Below are 20239 nucleotides of genomic sequence, written 5' to 3' on the forward strand. Positions count from 1 at the left end.
GAATGTGCATTCTTTCAAGACACTAGAACCCACATGTCTATATTCCACCATTTCAGGTGGCACCCCAACATTCTTGGGGTGCACCCTGAACTCATCAGTTACAAAGGGACAGCTTTGGACTTGAGATCAGGACAAACTTTCTAAGTGACCTCATTTGCTCCTAGAAGAGCTTAGTTCCAAATCACTGAAGGGCTTTGGTGCAGGCTGAATGTCAACTGTAGGGGCCGCAGGAGATTCTTGCTTAAGCAACACATGCCCTCCGTGCTCCCTCCCAGCCCTGAGTTTCTATGAGTCTTCACATTGTAGCCTCTAGAGGAAGGAGATTTCCACACGTTTCCTATTATAACTCACTTCCCCTCTGTACCAAGGAAGTGCCCCAAACAGCCTTTGTGGTCAGCACTCTCTCTGGTGCTTTATTAGGCTCTAGGAGATGTGAGCTCTCCACAAGATAAGCACAAGATGTGTGACTGTGACCTACGGAACAGCTGAAGGAAGAGTGGATCAAGCCAGGATACACTAAGGAGAACAGAGAGAGTAAGGAGAGACTGATTCAGCCACAGGAATTGAAGGCTGTTGGCCCTAAGCTGCTATAACTCCTTCGGCATCCAGTGGTACAATTTCCAGTGCAAAGATATCTGCTTCCAGGAAAGGAGGCTTGCAGGATGGAGCAAGGGAGGGAACGAGCAATGATTAAGCACCTGCTATGTGCCAGGCGCTGTCCTAAGTCTTTTTAAAATATTTCAACAACAACCCTGCAAGGTAAGTACTATTATTATCCCCATTTTACAGTTGAAGAAACTGAGGCAGACAGAGGTTACATAGCTATTAAGCTCTGAGGCCAGATTTGAACTTGGGTCTTCTTGACTGCAGGCCTAGCACTGACATTCATAAAGTTAAATTGACTGATAAAGCTAAATGATATGAACAGGCAGTTCTCAAGGGAAGAAATCCAAGCTATCTATAATTAAATGAAATAAATGCTCCAAAATCACAGTTAGAAAAATGTGGATTAAAGTAACTCTGAGGTTATGCCTCACACCTATCAAATTCGCAAAACTGACAGAAAAAGAAAACTACAGACATTCAAGGGCAACAATATTGTGAAGACATACAATTTTGAAAGAATTAGGAACTTTCATCAGATACACAATGAGCAACCGCCATTCCAGAGGACTCATGATGAAACATGCTACACACTTCCTCACACAGAGGTGATGAACTCAGAGTATAGACTGAGCCGTATATTTGAGGGGGCATGGCCAATTCATAAATTTGGTTTGCTCAGCTACGCATATTTGGGACAGGGGTTTTCTTTTTCTCTCTTTCTTATTAGGGGGAAGGAAATAACATGTTTTCATTGATTGAAAAATAAAATTTAATTTAGAAAATAAATCATTAAAACTAAAGAAACCAAAGAAAGAGGAAAACATACACAAAAATATTTATAACATTTCTTTTTATAGTGGCAAATAGAATCAAGTGACACTCATCAATTGGGAATGGCTGAACAAATGACAGTAAACGAATGTGATTAGAACAGTACTGTGCTGTAAGAAATGAACAGAGACAGTTTCAGAGAAACCTGAAAAGACTTACATGAACTGAAGCAAAGTGCACCAGGAGAATACATTAAACTATAACAAAACTGCAAAAATAAAAAATTTTGAAAGACTTAAGGAACTCTGATCAATGCAATGACTCACCCTGATTCCAGAGGGTTTGTGATGAAGAATGCTACCTGCCTCCTCCTGACAGAGAGGGGATAGGCTAAGAATGTAGACTGAGAAACATCTTTTTGGACATAGCCAATATGGGAATTTTTCCCCCCTGATTATAAGTATTTGTTACAAGGGTTTTCTTTTCTTTTCTTTGAAGAAAGAGAAAAAAATTAATGCTTTAGTTTTTTAAAAAATTTTAATTAAAAAGGGAGAAGTTTGCAGGATATAAGCTGGGACCACATGGGGAGGTCTCACCTCCTCTTTCAGCACAGCAACAACCCGGCTTCTCTGCACATTTCTAAGCAGACTGTCCAATCGATGGACAAGGAGGGTGCCAATCATGCCAAGCCCTTGGCGAACAGGGCGCAGAAGCTCCTCCATCACCCAGGCCAGCTGAGGCTTTACTTCCCGGCAGAGGGAGGACTCAGCAGGGCCACACACCATTGCTGGAGAAAGAGCAGAGTGTTTCATGAGGCCCTATGCCTGGCAGAAAGCCAGGGCTTCAGCATGAAGGAGGAGGCACCTGGGATCTGGGGGGGGGGGGAGGCACAAGGGTCATAGGACAGTTCTCTGACTCATCAGAAAGGCCCTGGCTCAGTCACTGGAATGTGAGCAGCACAAACAAAAGGGGAGGGGGAAGTGGGAGGCAGGGGTCGGGGTGGGGGTGGCAGAGACACTTTGGAGCTGAATCTGGCCTCTCTATAAGCCTGTTCCAGGCAGAAGCAGCATCTTTCTCACCCAACCAATTCTCACTTTGAAGTTTTTGAGCAATCTGATTGCTTAATGCAAGCATCTGATCCGCCTCGGGACGAATTTTCTTCTCTAACTCTTTCTGCAGTTCTTCCTTTTCTTGATGAAAATTTTGGAGCTCAGAGGAGACCAGCTTTAATACTAGAACATAAACTTCATCCAAGAACTGTTCAAACAGCAGGAGACAGAGACAGAGACAGTCAGAAAGGGAAAAAGGAGGGGGAAAGAAGGGAGGAGACAGAGAGTAGGGGAAAGGGAGTAGAGAGGGAGAGGATGGGAAGGGGGAGAGAAGGAGAAGAGGGGGAAAAGGAGGAGGGGAGAGAGGTAAGGGGTGAAAGAAAGGAAGGAAGGAGGGTGGGAGAAAGGAAGAAAACAAGAGACAGAGAGGGAGAGAGGAAGGAAAGCAGGGGGAAGATGAGAGAGAGAGAGAGAGAGAGAGAGAGAGAGAGAGAGAGAGAGAGAGAGAGAGAGAGAGAATTAGGAAAGCATATATCCTTATATCAAAGACATTTACATAGGCCACAGCAGAAATATTTGAAGGGAGTCAGTGCTCTGAATGGCCTTTTCCTTACCCCAAAGCCCCCAAGTCCTGACCAAACAAACACAGTGCCAATATACAGCAAGAATGTTGATTGTGTTTTTTTTTTCCTGGAAGAGGAAGGGGGGTGTCATAGTACTCATTCCCACAATCCTGAGTGCTGACTGACATCAAGTGCCTGCCCCATAGGAGAAGCTCTGAGAGCTGTGGGGTTTCTGTGTATGGTCCCCCACTAACAGCTGATGGACTCATTTTGTATACCTGGTGTCGCAAACCTTTCTTGTGCCATGTGATAGTGGATGGGATTAGTGCTAGACCCCTGAAAGGAAAAGCACCTGAACTTTCCCAGAAATTTCAGGAACCCAGCCCTTGAACCCAAATCCCTGGCATTCGCCTGAGGCACCTGGCCTATACCAGTCAATAATCCTTTTAACTGACCTTTCATTGAGACTCTCATTGTCTGCAGCTGGCCCAAGGTAGGCTACTTGCCACTCCTTAATCCCATCCAGATCTTCCCACAGTCCTTCTGTATAAAAGTTCCAATTTTATTCTCATCATAGGCACAGATTCCTTAAGAGTCTGGCCAGCTTGTATTGGCATCACAAATAAACTCACTACTTTGACTGGAAGGCTTGAGTGGTCAAATTCTTTCGAGGCAGGCCCATACCCTGTACCCTTGCATTTCCAGGTTCCCAGCATACCTAGATTGCAACACCACGGACCTCTTGGGGGATGAGTCCTATGGATCCCTTCTCAGAATAATGTTTTAAAATAATTGAAGGAAATGCTCGGTTTCAGTTAGAGGTCAGTGAAAATGAAGATGTAATTTTTTTTCCTGTCCAACTTCACAGACCCTTGGAATCTATCCATGGACTCCAGGGAGTCAGTCCATGGTTAAGATCTTAAGGGTTGAGAAGTCCTGTTCCATACCCTCTGCCCACCAACCCTGAGACAGTGGACTTGAGCCAGAGGTAAAAACCCATGTGGCTCAAGCAATGATAATCCTGTGAATAGGAAAAGTCAGAATGGAGAATTTACCCTCCTCCAGGCCCATTTCCTCCGGCTTTCCACACCCCTGAGCATGGCTGGCTTCTGGGCCCGAAGCTTTGGCAAGAGATCCCTCATCAGCAGATTGGTGAGGACCTAAGGCCAAAAGAAGGCAGAAGTGACCACTCTACGGCAGGAGGAGATGGGCTCCCTCTCCAGCAGTCCCTCCCTGGGTTACATCCCCTGCAGGCAGAAGGAGGTGACCCCCAGCTACACTTATTCCACAAACCTCTGCTTCTGTGCCCAAAAGGAGGTTGTCGACTCCATAAATGCCTTTCTCCTGCCTGTAAGACTTCACGGCATCCAGAAATGCTTCCATGTCGGGAGATTCTTTTCTCTGTAAAACTGAAGCCAGTTTTATCCTCATTCCTCCATGCTTTGGCCTACACATGGCCATCAGCTCAAGGAGATTGCTATTGGCCCTGAAATCCTACCCAGATGTCTAGGACACCTTCCCTGATCTTCCTGGTCAGTCACAATCAACCTCCTTTGATCTCAAAGAGCCTTGCATACCCCCCTCTAATTTACTGGAAACGTGTCATCAGGATTAATTTTCTGCTTGTGTCTTATCTTCGTAGACTGTGAGCTCCATGAGGACAGCACATCAGCCACTACAGCTCATGAAGGACATTGATAAGAGGGTTAAAAGAGGATGGCAAAGGGTCTCGAGTCTGTGTCACTGAAAGAACAATGGAAGGAACTGGGAATGTTTAGCCTGGAGAAGAGAAGACTGGGAGTGGGGTGGGGGTGTCTAAGTATTTGAAGAGCTACTCTATGGATTATTGGACTTGTTCTGTTTGGCCCCAGAGGAGGAAGTTGTAATGAGACAATCTGGGCCAGATGTCAGGAAATACTTTCTAACGGTAAGAGCTGTGCTGAAAACAGAATGGATTGCCTCAAATGGTACATAATCCAGTCTAGAATTTTCCAAGCAATCAAAGTCAAGTTCAATTATTCAAAGATTTTGTTGTTTAAAGTTACTACCCAATCTGTCCCTACACACACACACCCCTTTTTTTTCCCAAAAAAATCAAGACATTTGGTCATTGAGTTCAACCCCTCCCCCATTTTACAGAAACTGAGAAACAGGTAGTAAGTGGCCGAGCTGGGGAAGTGAAAAGTCTAGATCACATGATTTGAGTTGGTCATTGGGTCTGACCCATTTCTGAAAGGAATCCCCACCTCTGATTGGAGACCTCCAAGGAGGGGCTGGCTGATTCACTTGTCAGGTATATGAGAGTGGAGGTTCCCAGATCTGTCATTACCTGTGTGACTCTGGACGTATCACTGAACCTGCCTAGACTCAGTTTCCTCATCTGTAAAATTAGGGTTGTGGTCCCAGATGGCCTCTGAGGGCCCTTTTAGTCCTTCAGTCTGTGATCCTGTGGTTTCTCTGACCTTAGACAAAATAGGTGCTTAATACTATGTTATCTACTGTTGAATGAGCCAGTCAAAAAGGGTCTACTCCATACTAAGAGGACTTTGCTGAGAGAATGACCCACCTATCAGGTCTGTGTGGGAGGAGAGAACTCAGCAACTTGTCCAGAGCTTGTCTGTGACACCAGAGACCCACTCACAGGACACAGATATAACTCTGACTGTAGCCCCTCAGAGAAATCACCTCAATTGGGCTGGGCCCAGGCCTACCTGTCCCCCGGCGCCGAATCCCATCTCTCAGGAAAGATCTCCAGCTGTCCTGGGATTCTACCGTGTCCATGCACAAGCAGAGGGGCTGTCGGAAAGGGTGGCAGAGATATATGGGAAATCCCAGAGGGGGCTCAATGATTGGATCTGGATCTTGAATGGAATGGTTCCCTGGAAAAAAGAAAGGCTCTAGACTTCACCCTTGTCTTAGAGTCAAGAAGAAAATTTGGCTTCAATCTCTCGAGCCATACAACCAATCCAGGACAAATTAAGAATGTCCTTATGCATAAGGTGTGGGGAAAGGAAGGCCATCTTGCTTTTAAAATTGGCCTCGCAGCTTTCTTTTCATGACAAGGGGTCTCCAAGCCTCTGAGTGCCCTTCTTCTGAGGCTGGTGAGGGAAACTAGAAACAAATGATGACGGTCTGTCTTTGCCCAGTCCTAGCCCTGCCCACCTCAAAGGACTGTTGTTGGAAAGCGCCTTGTAAACCTTACGGGCACCACAGGAATGTGAGCAGTTGTGATTATTCTCTAGTGGCAAAGTCTTACCCGTTGACCCCTGATAGAGACATTCCCTCCATGAGGCCACTAGTGTGTAACCAGTCAAGGCAACAGACCCCTGTGGCTCTTCACCACATTTCTGCTCCTAGAAAGAGAGCCAAAGGGACTTTTCAGAAATTTTCTTAACTGTAAGTTGCTCTCTTAGGAAGATTAGCAGCTATCAAGGCAAAAACTCTCCCAAATATTCATTCATGGCACACTTTCGATGAAGCATCATGGAGGCAGCATGGTGCCTTAGCAAGAATCTTGAAAATAAGAAGATCCAGGTTCTAGTTCCAGATCTGCAGGATTTTAATTTTCTGTGTCACCTTAAGCAAGTCACTCTCCAATCTCTGGGCCTCAGTTTCCTCATCTGTAAAATGAAGGGGTTGGATTAAAAGGCCTAAACCCTGCCAACTCTAGTGTTTTTGCCACTGGACCCAGATGACTCTGAAGGAGAGAGGAAGGCTGGTGATTTTGCATAGCTCTGCTTCACTTAAATCCAATTTACTGGCAATTCATGACGCCATCTTCCTGATGTCATTGGTCCTCTTTGAAAACAAAGAATAAACAAAAACAACAATAATAACAATGGCAACAACAACAATTCCCCACCCCACGTATGCTATATTCCAGCTAACCTGGACTACTTCCTATCTCTGCACATACCCTGAAGTTCCCCATCTCTGGACTTTTCCTCCTAGAATGCCTCTTCAAATTCTTATTGATTTTTTTTCCCAAGGCAATCAGGGTTAAGTGACTTGACCAGGGTCACACAGTTAGTGAGTATCATGTGTCTGAGTCCAGATTTGAACTCAGGTTCTCCTGACTCCAGGGCCGGTGCTCTATCCACTGTGCCACCTAGCTGCCCCATCTTATTGATTTTTTAAAACTCAAATGTTACCTCCTGGAGGAAATGTTCATGGATTCTTCCTAGTTGGAAATTATTTCAATCCTTATACCATACTCTGGCATCAAAAAGCCAGTGTTAACTATATATATATATATATATATATATATATATATACATACATATATATATATATACACACACACACATATATATACATATATACATATATATATACACATATATATACATATATACATATATATATATCATCCTATGTCTTCATCACTTATTATTTTGTATGATAATTATCCTCTTGCTAGACTCCAGCCACTATGAAGGCAAAGACCATTCCTTATTGAAATTTCCCACCACCTCTGTTTATCAGGATCCCAAGATCACAGCATTAGAGGTGAATCGGATCTCAAAGGTCCTACCCTCTCATTTTATAGAAGAAGAAACTGAAATCCAGAGATTGGTGAGTGACTTGCCCAAGGCTACTCAGAAACTTAGTTATGAGTCCAGGACTAGGACTTGAGTCTAGGACTAAGACCAGAGAGGATAGATGTCCTGCCCAAGGTCATGCAGTCACTAAGTGGAAGAGTCAATATTTGAACTCACTCACGTCCTCTACCTCCAAATCCACTTTTTATTGATTAATTAAACATTTGCTGAATTTAAATACAAGAATTGGTGTTCTGTTAACCTAAAGTTTCTGTGGAGACAAGGTGACTTGGGAATGGGGGTTGGGGAGGGACATGTGAGCAAGCCCACTCATATCTGGGGAAGAATGGCAGCTACAAAGATGAAAGCTTCTTACCTGGCTGTCCCACTCACAGGTATTTGGCACTAATTCCACTCCAAGAGCCTCTCATTCTCACCCTGAAGTGCCCATAGTCAGAAGGGTACCACTGAGAGCATGTATTTGATCTCTGCCTTTGACTTAATGATGGACTTCAGGCATCTATATCTTAATTGGGATTAAATTGCTATTCAATTTGATTCAACCCAAGAAAAATCTATTAAGTAGCTATCATGTGTATGGCACTCTACTAGGTACTGGGAATAAAAAAAAATGAAACATTCTCTGCCCTCAGAGAGCTTACATTCTATTGGATGTGGTGGTAGAGGCACACTATGTATATAAACTAAGTATAATGCAAGGTAATATGAAGAAAAAAGGGCTTCAAACTACTGGAAGGGAAGGAGGATAAAGGAAGGCTTCATGAAATACATGGCCTTTCCATTGAGTCTTGAAGGAAGACGAAGATTTTAGGAGGAAGATGAGGGGAAGCATTGTAGGCATGGGGGATGGATTTTACAAACGTGACAGATAGAGTGTCCAATTCAGGGAATGGCTAGGATCTGAGTCTGGCTGGAGTGGAGAATTTGTGAAAGGAGTAGGGTAAAATGAGGCTAGGGGTGGTAGAGTGTCAGAGGGCCTTAACCACCAGGCTCAGGAATACGCATGTTATTCTAGAAGCAATGGACAGCTACTGGAGGTCTTAGCGTAGGGGAGTTACATAGTCAGCGGGTTTCAAATGCTGTGTTGGTTTGAGTTATTGAATACCTAGCTCAACACAGCCCCATGGAATGCTTAGTCAATATGAACTGACCTTCTGAATGAGGCCATTCCTGTCCCGCCAGCTGCTGGTACCTTCCTTTCCAAGGTTACCCAGTATTTGATTTGCATTTTGAAGGTATGTACTTATGTATACACAATTACCTCTCCCGTTAGAATATAAGCTCCTTGAAGGCTATTCCCTCTTGTCTATTTCCTCCTGTCTTTGTATATGTGCTCGGTATATAGTAAGCACTTAATAAATGTTTGTTAATTGATTGGGACTACAAAGTTCAAAATCCTTCAGAAATTATTTTAAATGGCAGAGGAGCTTCTAGAAAAACCAAAGTGACCTTCCAAATAGAAAATATAACCAACGACAAGAACTGTTCAAATTTCCTCCTCTGTAAGTGGAGGGGTTTGGCCAATGAGTTCTAAGGGGCCTCCCAGCTCTGACTTTCTATGACCATTGGACAAGGGGACCATTGGACATGGTGCCTGAGACAATGAGAATGGAATATCCAAACAAATAGTAATAATAATGAGAGTAATGATTCATAAAAAATAGGAGAGAGCCACAGTATTTGAAGGTTTACAAAGCTTTTGCCTCACAAAGGTTCTCTTCTATTTTTTATGAATCATTACTCTCATTATTATTACTATTTGTTTGGATATTTATTGATTACGAAACTGGGGCTCCCAAAGGTTAAAGCTCAAAGCTACATCCTGGGCAGGTATAGAAGTCAAGATTAGAACCCAGTGCACAGGGTCATAAGTCAGAGCTGGAATGGACCTTAGAGGTCATCTAGTCCAACCTCATTTTGCAGATGAGATAACTGAGACCCAGAGAGGTCCCAAAAAGGAGCCCCTCCCTTCCTCCCTCTGATTGAAGAGGGCAGAAGACCAACATTGGAAAGCTCATTCTAGACTCTCCACTATTTAAGGGTGGCACACAGGGAATTCGCTTCAGCATTTCCCACCAGGCTACTTTCCTGAATGCCATCCTCTCCAGAAACTCATCATTCTACAAGATGAAATCAGCTTGGAAACTCATGTCTTTTTAGATTATTTTCCATCATGACTACATGACTTCATGTAGTCCCCCCCCCCTTCCAGCTTCTTCCCCTATTCGATTGTGAGCTCTCAGAGGGCAGGCCTTATCTTAGGCCTTTCTTTGTACCTCCAACACTTAGGACAGTGCCTGGCACATAGTAGGTGCATAATAAATGCAGAGTCTGATTCCGACTCTGACATGGCTTCCCCAAAGTCATACCAGTAGCAAGGAGCAAGAGAGACCGCTAGCTCAATGTCTGGCATTCTTCCCACTACTGCCTCTGCAAGGAACTTACTGCAAGGGGTCTAGAACCAAGAGTTCAGCTTGGCATCGGCATTGGCATTGGTGTTGGCATTGACATGGACACTGGCACTGGCAGATCCAACTGAAAATAAGGAGGACGCTTTTACCTCTTTGCTGCCAAACCACACTAGAGAGGAGTCTCCACGTAGAACATAGTAACTCTCCCTCCACTTCGGGGAGGTCCCTTGCAAATGGGTCAGGATCCCCTCATGCATCACGGCCCGGGGAGGCTTCTGAGAAGAGAAACTTGGTCAAAAGTGGCATCATATCAAGTGACATCTCTTAAAAAAACCCAGCACAACAGAGAGAGCCTTCCATTCTGCTCCCCCACATTCCAGACTCCCTGGGGCTGCCGCAGCTGCATACCAGTGGTTTTCCAAACACATGGAGGCTATTAATGCCTGTACTTAAAGACAGCTGAGCTAAGGAAGCAATCTACCATCTCTCCAGAGATCTGAGGCAAAAGCAGCAGAGCATGAACCTGCATCCACTTCACCTGATGCTTTCAACATATATCCCCACAACCAAAGGATAGCCCTTTATGAAGTAATGATTGACTTAGAGACTTTTTTTGCAGCACCCTGGAAGGGGAGGGAGGGTCCTGGTTCCTCTTCCCACCAATGTGTTGGGTCTCAAAGAACAACCATTTGGGGCCATCCTGTGCCATCCTTTCCTTTTAGAGGCAGGAGAAATGCACCAGGGGACTCCAATAGCCTTACAAGCTACACAAATACTATTTCCAACATCTTCCCCGCCCCAATCCTGGAAAGGAATAGAGCATCAGTGATACCACTACTAGGCATCTACCCAAAGAGATCAAAGGAAAAGGAATCACATGAACAAAAACAATGTACAGCAACTCTTTGCAGTAACCTGGAAGCTAAGGGGGAATGGCTAAATAAGCTGTGGTACAGAAATGTGTCATAAGATTGGAATATTGTTGTACTATAAGAAATGATGAAAAGAATAGTTTCAGAGGAAACCTCCATGAACAGACTGAAATGAGCAGAACAGAAGAACAATTCACATGACAACAACATTATCAAGGAAAACATCTTTGAATGAGAACATCAGGCCAACGGAATGATAAAGCTGGAGTCCACAGGCCTGAACATGCTACCCGCCTCCTGCCAGAGAAAAGTGATGGGCTTAAAATGCAGAATGAGAAAGACATTTTTGGACATGGCCAATGTGGGACTTTGTTTTACTGGACTATCCCTGTTTGATATGAGGATCTTGTTTTTATTTTTTATGGTTCAATGGGTGAGGGGACGTGGAAAGGGACAGATGAGAAATAGTTGTAAAAAAATTAAGTATTTTTGAGCTAAAATTTAAAAAAAAGGAATAGACTAAGCAAGAGTGTTACAACTAGACACAAAAAGAGAGTTCAGCATAGAAGAGGGCATTATCTCATCCTCCAAAGCCTCTGACATCTGAGGGTTGATGAGCTCCCAACCTCAATGTCCTTTTTCCTCACCATGTGAGGAGGTTGCGCTGGGACACTGTGTGATCTCCATCTTCTGTATGCTTGAAGAACCCTGGACCCATAGAAGCCTCTGGAGGAAAACCATCCCACCCAAGGGAACCTTACCCACTTTATCCCAACCTGTAGCATGCTCAGGATCAATGCCCACTTCATGCCAACCTAGAACCTCCCCAGGATCAGCACCTACTTCACTCTTTAATAGCTGGAATCCCGTCTGTCCCTGGGGTGTCATCTCTCTTGAGATTTGCCTCAGGAAGGCCATAGCAAGTTGCCTTCGGTAATGTGGCATGAAGTGATTCAGGAAAGCACCTGTCCGGCCTGGGAAGGGACAAAGAACAGGTACAAACACTAGCTGATATCCTTTCCTTCCAGCTGACCTCACTTTATTTTGGGCTAGTTGGAAGCCCGCTCACAGGCCCCAGGGACTATGCCCTGTTATCCCTCTTGCTTTTGACAGGTCTGTAAAACCCATCCCAGGCATGATCTTATTTTTTTTCTTCTTTGGTATGGCAGTTGGGATTAAGTGGCTTGCCCAAGGTGTCAAACAGCTGGTAGATATCAAGTATCTGAGGTCAGACTTGAACTCAGGTCCTCCTGACTCCACAGCTGATGCTCTATCTACTGCACCACCTACCTGGTCCCCATGATCTTCTTTATACCAAGTTAGGGAAGTTCATGATGGGCAGGACACCTTCCACTTGGAATCTTGGTGACTAGATACATGTGAGACAGAACTGCTCCCATGAGGCTTTCATCCCCAATTGTCCTAATCCCGCAAAGATCCGAGAGGCTGGATGCAGGTGACTTGAGAGCAAATCTTTCTCCTCAGCATCCCTGAGAAGCACCATCTAGCAGATGATGCAGGAATGAGAGCCTGGCAAAGGGGCTTATGGTTAGGGATCCTAATACTAAGAGAGAGAGCAAAAGTTTCTTCCAATTCACTTATCCAGCTATTTGAAATCATAAAGAGTTTGGGAAAGGAGGGGAGGAAAGATCACAGAAAACCAATTTCATGGAGAGTAAAGCTGGAGAAAAGGAAATAAATAAACATTTGTTAAGCACCTACTATGTGCCAGGCATTATGTTGAGCACTTTACAAATATTATCTCATCTGATCCCCAAACACCCCCCTGAGGTAGGTGCTATTGTTTCCATTTTACAGGTGAGAAAACGGAGGCAAATAGAGGTTAAGTGACTTGCCCAGGATCACACAGTCGAGAAGAGTTTGAGGTCAGATTTGAACTCACATCTTCCTGACTCCAGGGCCAGCACTGTAGCCACTGCACCACCTAGCTGATTTAGAGCCAGAAGACTTGGCTCTGAATCTCAGCTCCACCACTTATTCACTGTAGGACAAGTCACATCCCGTCTGTTTCTGTTTCCTCATCATCTCCATTTCATAGATAATAACATCCTTATTCCCTCACAGGGTTTGTTGCAAGGATCAAATGAAGTATGGAAGTAAGGGCTTGGTAAGCGATAAAGCCTTTTATAAATATCAGCAATATTTATAAATCATTACTATTTTATAAATACTATTTATAAAATATATACATACTATAAATTACTAATTTATAAATACTATTTATAAATCATTACCTTTTTTTTTTAGGCAATTGGGGTTAAGTGACTTGCCCAGGGTCACACAGCTAGTCAGTGTCAAGTGTTTGGTCTGAGGCCGAATTTGAACTCAGGTCCTCCTGACTTCAGAGCCAGTGCTCTATCCACTGCACCACCTAACTGCCCCATTACTATTTTAATTGTATATTTTTGTATATTTTAAATTGCATATTGTGTCATCTTTGTATGTTTTTGATATACAGAATAACCAGATTTGACTCTGAGGTCAGGCTCAGCTGGTTGCTGGACCATCAATTCCATGCCTAGCTCTCCCTCCATCTACACATTCCTTCCTTCCAAAACCAGACCGTCAGAGACACCCCAAGGAATCCAAGTGATCAGCAGCCTACATGATCGTTACTGGATGTTTACTCCTGACAGGGGGAGCTGCAAACTTAGAGCCACAAATTCCTGAAAACCAGGCTGGGCTTGAGGAAAGACCATTCAGCCAATGTTGCTCTAGCAATAGCCCGTCACCTAGGAAGCATGCCTGCCCTGCGAAGTCCAACAGCCTCAGCCTGAGTGATTTGTCAAGGGCGTTGGCAGGGAGGCTTCCAGGGTCTTTCTTTTTGTGGGTAATCTCATCTCCGGCACTTGGCACGGTGCCTGGCATATGGTAACTCTTTAATAAATGCTTGTTGACTGACTGGGTGATGGCTGACACCCCTTCAGACCCCAAGATTCTATGACTTCACCCCTCTTACCCCCCTTCTTCTGCTCAATTGACTGTCAGCAAAGAATCGTGATTCCAAATGCTTTTTCTCCCTCCAAACTCCAAAAAGCTCTCTTCCCATGCATGAGCTAGTAGGGGCTAGTTTAGACAGGATCCTGCAGTCCACATGTGGCTGGCATATAAACTATAGTCACACCCAGGGTTTGGTACTCGAAGGAATTTCTCGTGTTGGAGCCAAGAACATGTCCCTGTCTCCTTGCAGATAATGGGGCCCAGGGCAATGCGGAGTGGCAGCTCTGAGTCACAGTCCAAATGTCAGCGGAGGAGAGAAGGTGGGGGCAGGGCGGAAGGAGGGAGGAGGAAAAGGAGACTGAGAAAGTAACAGAGAGAGTGGGAGAGACAGAGAGATGGAGAGAGACAGAGAGAGACAGAGACAAAGAGAGAGACAGAGAGAAGGAAAGGGAAAGAGAGACAGAGAAAGAGAATAGGAGAAAGAAGAGAGGAGAGGAGGGAGACTGACTAACATTCACTGGTTTGACTTGAGACACCCTATCCAGGTTCTCCACAGGGCTCTGGAAATAATACGTGACAATACCTTCAAACACATCCTCTCTTGTCCTTACCTCTCAGGTACCGGCACTGTCTCTCCCCCAGGTGGCTTGAGCTCTGTGCACCCATCTTGTTCGTTCCAGGTGGGCTCCTCCACTGCTTCGTTAGAACAGAATAACTGCTTAGAGAATCCCACTCAGCCCTGAGGGCACCTCCTGATTGGCAACTCAGATAAGTTAAATGACTGGGTAATTTCTCTGGGATAGAACAACTCCTGTGGTCAAAGCTCTAATAACATAAAGGCCTTAGAGCAGGCTTCCTCTAATTCAGTTCTAGCAATCTTTTATTAAAATCCTGTGACTCTAAGCCACCAGGTCCTGATGTGCCACCCAAGCAGAGCCAAGTCTGCAACAAGAAATATTTGGGGGGGGAAACTGAAGCCCTCCTTGATTGTAGTAAAAAAAAAATGGTCTCAGTCACTCCATGAGAGAAGTGAACCTTGTATTGTGGGTGGGGGACTCCAAAAAATTGTTAAATCTCTGGAGACATGTCAGAGAGGGGCGTGTAGGTGTGTGTGGGGGGACTGGCTCTCATCACGGGATGTTATGGCCACATCTGCCAACCACAGGAGCTTCAGGGCAATAACCCTGCTGAGAGTACCCACTCTCTTAGAAAAAGAATTTGTGGTAAAGGTTTAAAAGAGAATAGTCAAAGCCTTCTTATGGCTTCTCAACCACCTTCCTGATCCTCTTCTCTGTGTCTGTGGCTGTCTCTACCTGTCCGTGGAGGCTGCCATGTCCACAAACTGGCCAGAGAGAAGGGAATGTGGAATGGACGACAGGGCAATTTTTAGTCTAAACTTTGTGAAGTCGAAGCATGTGTTTTGGTATCATCAGCTCCTTGGGGAGCAGCCCCACCCTGCACCTGTTTTCTGTTCTCTGTTTCCGCTAGAGATTTTCCAAAGCTGGTTATTTCCTCCAAGGTTGAGATGAGATCCTTCACAGGTGCACAAATGGTGATGAACACGTGTCCTCCTTCAGGGGCCGAATGACCAGCCCACGTAGGAACAGGCAAAAGAGAATGGGGTGAGTGGGAGAGAGAGATGTGAGAAAGGGAGAAATGAAAATACCAGGGTGTGGGACCAGATCTAACCAGTTACCTGGCCACAGGCTCTAGTCCATGCTCAGAGGGCAAACCTGGACCCAAGCAGATACTAACACCAAAATGCTTCCCTTGGTGTGAGTATGCCCAGAAAAGTGAGCAGAACTGAAGTTGTGCCATCATGCCCCCCCAGCTCAGCCCTTCAGAGAACACAGGGAATCTGCTCTTGGGGCACATGCCAACACAGCACTGAGAATCCCAGCAGGACCAAGCAGCTTTGTGTGGCACAGGGGGTCGGGGTTTACTGCCTTAGCCACCAGCACAGTATCCCCTCTGTTTTGTGACCTGCCCTCACCCACCCCTCCCCGTGCCATCTTTTGTGATCCTCCCGGAACGATCTCCTCCCCCTCCTCTGTGTGATAACAACCAGGAGAAAGTCCCCTCTGCTTTGTGACCTCCCCTCCTCCCTACCAGGATAGTGTATCTCTCTCCAGGCCTCTCCCCTTGGGTCCTTTCGTTGGGTACTGTCATCAGGAAGTTTGAGGCTGGATGGGTGTTCCAGCACCGACCATTCTCCACAAAGCTCTCCTGGGTCCAGCTTCCCCATCACAGTGGCAAAGGACTTGGCACTAATCTTCAGCTTCTGGATTTTCCCCATCCGTCCCCCACTTCACAACTCTCGTCCCTTGGTCCCTTGCCAAGTCTCGCCTGCATATCTACCAAATCTTCCCCGTTCATATGCATCCCTCTGGCTGCTCTTGGGCTGTGCTCCGGTGACCTCTTACCTAGTTAATCATAGAGAACTAGAAGTGGTCTCAGGGATCATTTAGCTTAGGATTTCTTACCTGGGGTCTATCTACTTGAGTGGGGAAATAATTACATCTTTATTTTCATTAACCTCTGGCTTCTTTTGTAATGCTCTGCATTTTATTTTATGCACTTGAAACATTATTCTAAGAAGGGGTCTTTGTGTTTCACCAAAATGTCAAAGGTATCCATGACATGAAAAAAAAACTCAAAACTTAAGAACATCTGATCTACAACATCTCACACCATGTACCAAGATAAGGTCAAAATGGGTACATGATTTAGACATAATGGGTAAATATCATATGCAAACTGGGGGAACATAGAATATTTCACCTGTCAGATTTATGGATAAGGGAAGAACTTATAATCAAAGAAGAGATAGAGAACATTATGGGATGTAAAATGGATAATTTTGATTACATCAAATTGAAAATTTTTGCACAAACAAAACCAATGCAGGCAAGATTAGAAGAAAAGCAGGAAACTGGAAAAAATTTATAACAAAAGTCTCTGATAAATGCTTTATTCCTCAAATATATAGGGAACTGAGTTAAACTTATAAAAATGAATCATAGGGACAGCTAGGTGGCACATGGATAGAGCTCCAGTGTTAGAGTCAGGAGGACCTGAGTTCAAATCCGGTCTCAGACACAACACACAACACTTACTAGCTGTGTGACCCTGGGCAAGTCACTTAACCCTGATTGCCTAGCAAAAAGCAAGAAAAAAAATGAGTCATTCTCCAATTGAGAAATGGTGAAAGGATACAAACAGGCGATTTTCAGAAGAGAAAATCAAAACTATCTAGAGGCATTTGAAAACTAAATCACTATTGATTAGATAAATGCAAAATAAAACACCTCACACCTATCAGATTGGCTAATGTGATAGAAAAGGAAGATGACAAATGTTGGAGGGGATGTGGAAAAACAGAGACACTAATATATTGTTGGTGGAGTTGTGGACTGATTCAATCATTCTGGAAAGAAATTTGGAACTATGCCCAAAGGGCTATAACACTGTGTATCCTTTGATACATCAATATCACTGCTAGATCTGTATCCTAATGAAATCAAAGACAAGGGAAAAGGACCTATATATACAAAAATATTTATAGCAGTTCTTTTTTTGTGGTAGCAAAGAATTGGAAATTGGAGGAGTGTCCATCAACTGGGGAATGGCTGAACAAGTTTTGGTATATGATTGTGAAAAAATAGTATTGTGCTATAAGAAAGGATGAGCAGAATGCTTTCAGAAAAACCTGGGAAGACATACATGAACTGATGCAAAATGAAATGAGCAAAAGCAGAACATTGTACACAGCAACAGCAACATTGTGTGATGATTAACTATGATAGACTTAGCTATTTTCAGCAATACAATGATACAAGACAATTCCAAAGGACTTATGATGAAAAATGCTATTCACCTCCAGAGAAAGAACTGATGGAGTCCGAATGCAGATTGAAGCATACCTTTTTTATTTTATTATTCTTGGGGGGGGGGGTTTGATCTACCTTTTCTTTTTCAACATGGATAATGTGGAAATGTTTTGCATGACTGCACAAATGTTTTGCATGACTGTATCAAATTGCTTCCCTTTTCGAAGAGGGAGAAGGGGAGAGAGGGAAAGAATACGAAACTCAATTATTTTTTAAAATGAATTAAAAATTTTTGTTTAAATTTGTTTAAATTTAATTGAGAAAAAATAAAAATTAAATGTAAAAGAATATCTGGTCTAGGACTATCCCCTTATTTTACAGATGAGGAAACAGAAAATCTTCAGAGGAAGGAAAATGACTTGCCCAAGGTCACAGGGCTGGGACTAATTTCAAGCCCAGTGTTCTTTCTGCTTACATCATACCGAGAGAATCTCCTCTAGCGTCAAGCCACTCTACTCTCAACCCTTACAACTCGTGTCCTCTGCAGCAGATCTGCCCTTGTCACATACCCCACACCCATCAGTCAGTTCAGGCACAGAATTAGAGATTCCCACCTTCAGCCTCAACTCTCGGACACCTCTTCCTCTTGTCCTTCCAGGCTTGTCTGCTTCAAGCCTCTTTCATACTTAGGAAGACCATTGTGGTCCATGATTGCGATGAAATGCTATTGTGCTATGAGAGATGACAAGTAGGATGGTTTCAGAGAAACCTGGGAAGACTTGTATGAACTCATGCAAAGTAAAGTGACTGCCACATGTGAATTCCCTCGTGGGATCCCTCAAGCCTTTACTATTTGGCTTTTGTTCCTACCATTCAATTGAAACTGCTCTCTCAAAGGTCACTTGCCCCCTCCTCTGACTTTTGGCTTCATTTGACCCTGTTCACATTCATCCTCTTCATTCTGATACCATCTGCTCTCCTAGCTTCCATGATACTGCTCTTTCCTGGCTCTGCCTCTATGTTGGTTCATGCTTTTTTTCTTGCCCCTAAGTGTGTATCTATCCCCTGCCTTAAGTCTTCACCAAAGAAGAAAGTGTAGTCAGGGAGACCTCACTTACTCCTATGACTACAGTACCTACAACTACCTGTATGCAGGGGGTAGCTAATAATTACCTCCCATCCCACTTCCCCAAAAGCTACAACCCTACACCGCCACTTGCCTGCTAGACATGTCTATCTGGTTGTCCCAGCAGTATACAACATCCCCTACATGCCCCTACCTTCCTCCCTCCGTCTTCTCACACCCATTAATGGCTCCACCTTCTTCTCAGTCACCTAAGCTCCTAAACTTTCTGATGTTTCCCTTTCTGCCACCCCCAGTATTTCATCAGTTGTGAAGTCATATGGACTCAATCTTTTCAGTAATATCTCATCCCAACCATCTTCTGACAGATGCCCATCAACTGTGGAATAGTTGAACAAGCTGTGGTATATGGTTGTAATGGAATAGTATTGAGCTATAAGAAATGACAAGCAGGATGGTTTCAGAGAAACCTGGAAAGACTTACATGAACTCACATAAAGTGAAGTGAGCAGAACCAGAACATTGTGCACAACACCAATATTGTACAATGATCAACTGTGAAAGGCTTCACTTCCCTGATTAAGACAATGATCCAAGACAATTCCAAAGGGCTCATGAGGAAAAATACCATCCAACTCCAGAGAGAGAACTGATGGACTATGAATGCAGATTGAAGTATACTTTTTAACTTTCATTTTTATTATTTTATTTTCTTTGTGTTTTCTTTTGCAACCTGGCTAATATGGAAATATGTTTGGTATGATCTCACATGTATAATTGAAATCAAATTGCTTGCCTTCTCAAGGAAAGGGGAGGGACAGGAGAGAGAGAATTTGGAAGTCAAAATTTTTTAAATGATTCAATTTTTTTACATGTAATTGGGAAATATTTAACAAAAAATAATTTTTTTTTTAAAAAAAGACAGTGTGGAGGGTGGAGCAAAGAAAACACTGTATTGGCTGTCAGGAAACAGGACTTCTAATTCCATCTGGCCAATTACTAACTGCATGATCTTGAGCAAGTCACTTGACTTCTGAGTTTCGTTCTTTTTAAAAAATCTGTAAAATGGTGATATTACCTACCTCAAGGAGTAAATTGTAAGGATCAAATAAGTAAAGTGCTTTGGGAGAAAAAAACCTGTCCCTTGATTAGGTGTGGGGGCTGGCAAGGAGGAAAGAGTCAGAAATGATTTCAAGTTTAGGAGCATGGCTGGGTGCCTGAGATGATAGAGCCTTCAACAGAATTAGAAAAGGGTGTGAGAAGAGGTAGGGGGGACGTCAAGATAAGAGGACAGTCTATGTTACTGGAAATTCTGGTCCTTACTATCACTCTCCTAAACTACTCTAATAGCATCTTAACTAGCATTCCCATTGGCAGTCTCTCCAATTCATCTTTCATAAGCTATTAAAATAATTATCCTAATGCTGTGACCATGCCACTTCCCCGATCAGGCTTGCAGTAGCTCCCTATTGCCTTTACCATCAAATACTCCAAACTCTGGCTCCATTTAATCTCCTATCCTTATTTCAC

At 43.9% G+C, this 20239-nt stretch overlaps 1 protein-coding gene and 2 long non-coding RNA genes across 7 annotated transcripts in view; 2 read left to right on the forward strand and 1 right to left on the reverse strand.

Annotated features, from left to right (window-relative positions):
- NIBAN3 (niban apoptosis regulator 3) overlaps positions 1-15184 on the reverse strand; it is a 32080-nt gene extending 16896 nt beyond the window's left edge. The window contains exons 1-9 of one of the 5 annotated variants that reach the window (XM_078153886.1): positions 14407-15184; positions 11678-11808; positions 10112-10237; positions 6246-6342; positions 5701-5868; positions 4283-4398; positions 4045-4149; positions 2457-2634; positions 1974-2164 (exon numbers count right to left, since the gene is read on the reverse strand). In XM_078153886.1, coding sequence (XP_078010012.1) covers positions 1974-2164; positions 2457-2634; positions 4045-4149; positions 4283-4398; positions 5701-5868; positions 6246-6342; positions 10112-10237; positions 11678-11808; positions 14407-14461 — 1167 coding nt within the window. In that variant the 5' untranslated portion in view covers positions 14462-15184. Of the gene's footprint in view, positions 1-1973; positions 2165-2456; positions 2635-4044; positions 4150-4282; positions 4399-5700; positions 5869-6245; positions 6343-10111; positions 10238-11677; positions 11809-12124; positions 12342-14406 lie in introns of those variants that run through there. The other 4 variants (XM_020995092.2, XM_078153887.1, XM_078153888.1 and 1 more) reach the window with 4 other exon arrangements.
- Positions 325-1676, forward strand: LOC110214274 (uncharacterized). The gene is made up of 2 exons (XR_002326244.2): positions 325-759; positions 1464-1676. It is a non-coding gene; the product is annotated as an uncharacterized LOC110214274 (long non-coding RNA).
- LOC144457063 (uncharacterized) lies at positions 2804-6812 on the forward strand. Its single transcript, XR_013486380.1, has 2 exons — positions 2804-3810; positions 4632-6812. It is a non-coding gene; the product is annotated as an uncharacterized LOC144457063 (long non-coding RNA).
- Positions 15185-20239: the final 5055 nt, after the last annotated feature.

This window comes from Phascolarctos cinereus, unplaced genomic scaffold (assembly GCF_003287225.1).
Source record: "Phascolarctos cinereus isolate Bilbo 61053 unplaced genomic scaffold, phaCin_HiC Scaffold_4;HRSCAF=312, whole genome shotgun sequence".
Taxonomy (NCBI): domain Eukaryota; kingdom Metazoa; phylum Chordata; class Mammalia; order Diprotodontia; family Phascolarctidae; genus Phascolarctos; species Phascolarctos cinereus.